We start from the raw sequence: 2500 nt of genomic DNA on the forward strand, positions 1-2500 counted from the left end.
GTGTGTGTGTGTGTGTGTGAGCACCATATGTTTTTTTATCATCTGACACTCAGTCCTTCCCCTCAGCTCTTTACAAATATTGATACAGACGGACAGATTACATTTACTATGTAAATCCCTAAATACTGCTGGTATGTAAAATATGTATATTTTACACACCAGCAGTATTTAGGGATTTACATAAAAATCATGTGTATACACATGATATTTATTAACAGGCCAATGGAAATATAAATTCAACAAATCTGTCACTTACATCCTTCTGTCAAAATTGTCATTATATGATAGGTAAAAATCCTCATTCATAAATAAGAAAATAAATGCAACATTCTGAAATCAATTTTTTTAAAAGTCTAATTCTGACTGATTAGGGACCAGGAGTCGTTGAAAGGTCTGTTGGCACATTTATCATTAGATCGCCTTGGAGCGATGAACGACCTTGCTGCTATCACCTAAGGGAGATAAACAATGGTGTTTGTAGCAGGCCTTGAGTAAGCCCTGGGTGCTGCTGGTTGAGCCGTGAGCCCACTGAGTGAAGAGGGTTCGGCCCATGGAAATACCAATGCTGCCTCTTCTTTTGCTTTTCTTTCTCAATGACCTTGTCAGAGGTCCAGTTTCAGTCTCCTCCTATTTAGTCTATCAAAAAAAGGAGGAAACTGGGAAACTGTAAATCATGTCATAGCCTCATTTAAATTTTTTTAACTTAGGCCATTGACTTTTCCAGGAGCTGTCTGTGTTTTGAAACACACTTGAGCGGGAAAAAAGTTTAAACAATCGCTAATTTCTTTAGATTTCATTTATGTTTTCATTTTATAGCAATAAGAAATAACATGATCTTATAACCTCGGCTATTATTTGAGCTTCCTGCTATGATTATGGCTTCTTTAATTTAACAGGCCACTCAAACACACCCACACACACACACACACACACACACACACACACACACACACACACACACACACACACACACACACACACACACACACACACACACACACAAATCCCAGATCCTCCGACCAGACATCAAGCACCAAACAGGTCATTAGTCATTCAACTTATCAAAAATAATAATAAAAAAAATGAATTATGTCTATCTTTAATGTAATACGTTTTGATTAGCTTCTTTATCGTAATCATAATTTTTTGTTCTTGAATCTAATATTAAATGGTAATGATGCAACTAATTAATAGGCTATGTATGTAAATGTCAGTACCTTATTTTGTGTCCTTATGGCTCCTTATCTTGAAGCCTCCTTAACTGTTTTTTCTCGTTTACATAAGATAACCGGACTCAGAATTAAAACAAACAAGCTAACAAACAAAGGCATTCAGGGAATCAAAGTGTATGCCTTTGCCTTGCTCTTGAAAAGCTCACGAACCAGCAAAACAACCTAATAACCTAATTTGTCTAGTCCGCTAAAAACGACAGACACTTGGCTCTTGGCTAACAACAAACCAACAGCCGAAGATCACGACAAATGTCCCTACATAGGCCTACGTTGTCAACATAAAGCAACAACACAGCAGACCATTATTACACCCATTCACAGATATTAAGGGATACTGATAGACCTCTGTTTAAAGCCTAATTAACTGTTCTTCTGTCATCCGTTGAGAAACATATCGTAACACATGTTGTGTGTTTTCCCCGGACAGCTACATCGCCAATCAGAGTGGCTTCTCCTCCATCAACGACAAAGACCTGCACCTCTACAAGAACCTCCGCAACCTGTGAGTGGGATCAAAGTTGGAATTAAAGATGCATTGTGTACAAATTCGACTAGCTCGTACCTAAAAGTAACCCTGGACATATCTGTAGTAAATAATGATCGATAGTGTTTTCAATAATGTTATCAATAAAATCACATCCTATAACTGACCGTATCATACTTTAGACACACTCCCAAACAACCCCCGCCCCACCCAACTTGCACGGCCTGGCCAGCCTAGCCACGCTAGATCGTGTCACACAGTTGCACGGCTCTTTAGAGTGGACAGAACCGTTATTAAATGTTCCTGCTGTGGCTCGATCGTATACATTGTGACTTTAATCTGGAACATGATTATTAAACCTAACCCGTTCAAATATTAGATTCAAGAAAATAAGTATTGTGCTTTCAAATATTATACAAGTAGCCTAATCAGAGAGCATGTATTCATGGTCTAAAGTGCTTGTTATTTTCATCTCTCTATTATTTTTTGTGCATGGTACTGCAATTAAATATTGTTTCAATTCAAAGGATGTTCTATCCTTGGCCTTTATTTGTCCCATATAATCTATATAATGTATGTATTTATCAGTGATCTACAGGAAATTGACCATAGCATGGCGATAGCGGACACACTGTGCCTACTGTACCTTCTTTGCTAAATTCAAAGTGTACACGATATGGATTTGCTTCAGTGGAAGAAGGATCTAGTGTATGATTCAGTTCAAACAACACACACTGTCCTTTCAGTGGGAAGCGGTATATAAGATATCACATATTAATTGATT

At 37.7% G+C, this 2500-nt stretch overlaps 1 protein-coding gene across 2 annotated transcripts in view; it reads left to right on the plus strand.

Moving 5' to 3' along the window:
* ntrk2a (neurotrophic tyrosine kinase, receptor, type 2a) overlaps positions 1-2500 on the plus strand; it is an 8781-nt gene that overhangs the window by 1657 nt on the left and 4624 nt on the right. For both annotated transcript variants that reach the window (XM_060054053.1, XM_060054054.1), the window contains one exon: positions 1660-1734. In XM_060054053.1, coding sequence (XP_059910036.1) covers positions 1660-1734 — 75 coding nt within the window. The remainder of the gene's footprint in view (positions 1-1659; positions 1735-2500) is intronic.

Source organism: Gadus macrocephalus, chromosome 6 (assembly GCF_031168955.1).
Source record: "Gadus macrocephalus chromosome 6, ASM3116895v1".
In the NCBI taxonomy this organism is placed as follows: Eukaryota; Metazoa; Chordata; class Actinopteri; order Gadiformes; family Gadidae; genus Gadus; species Gadus macrocephalus.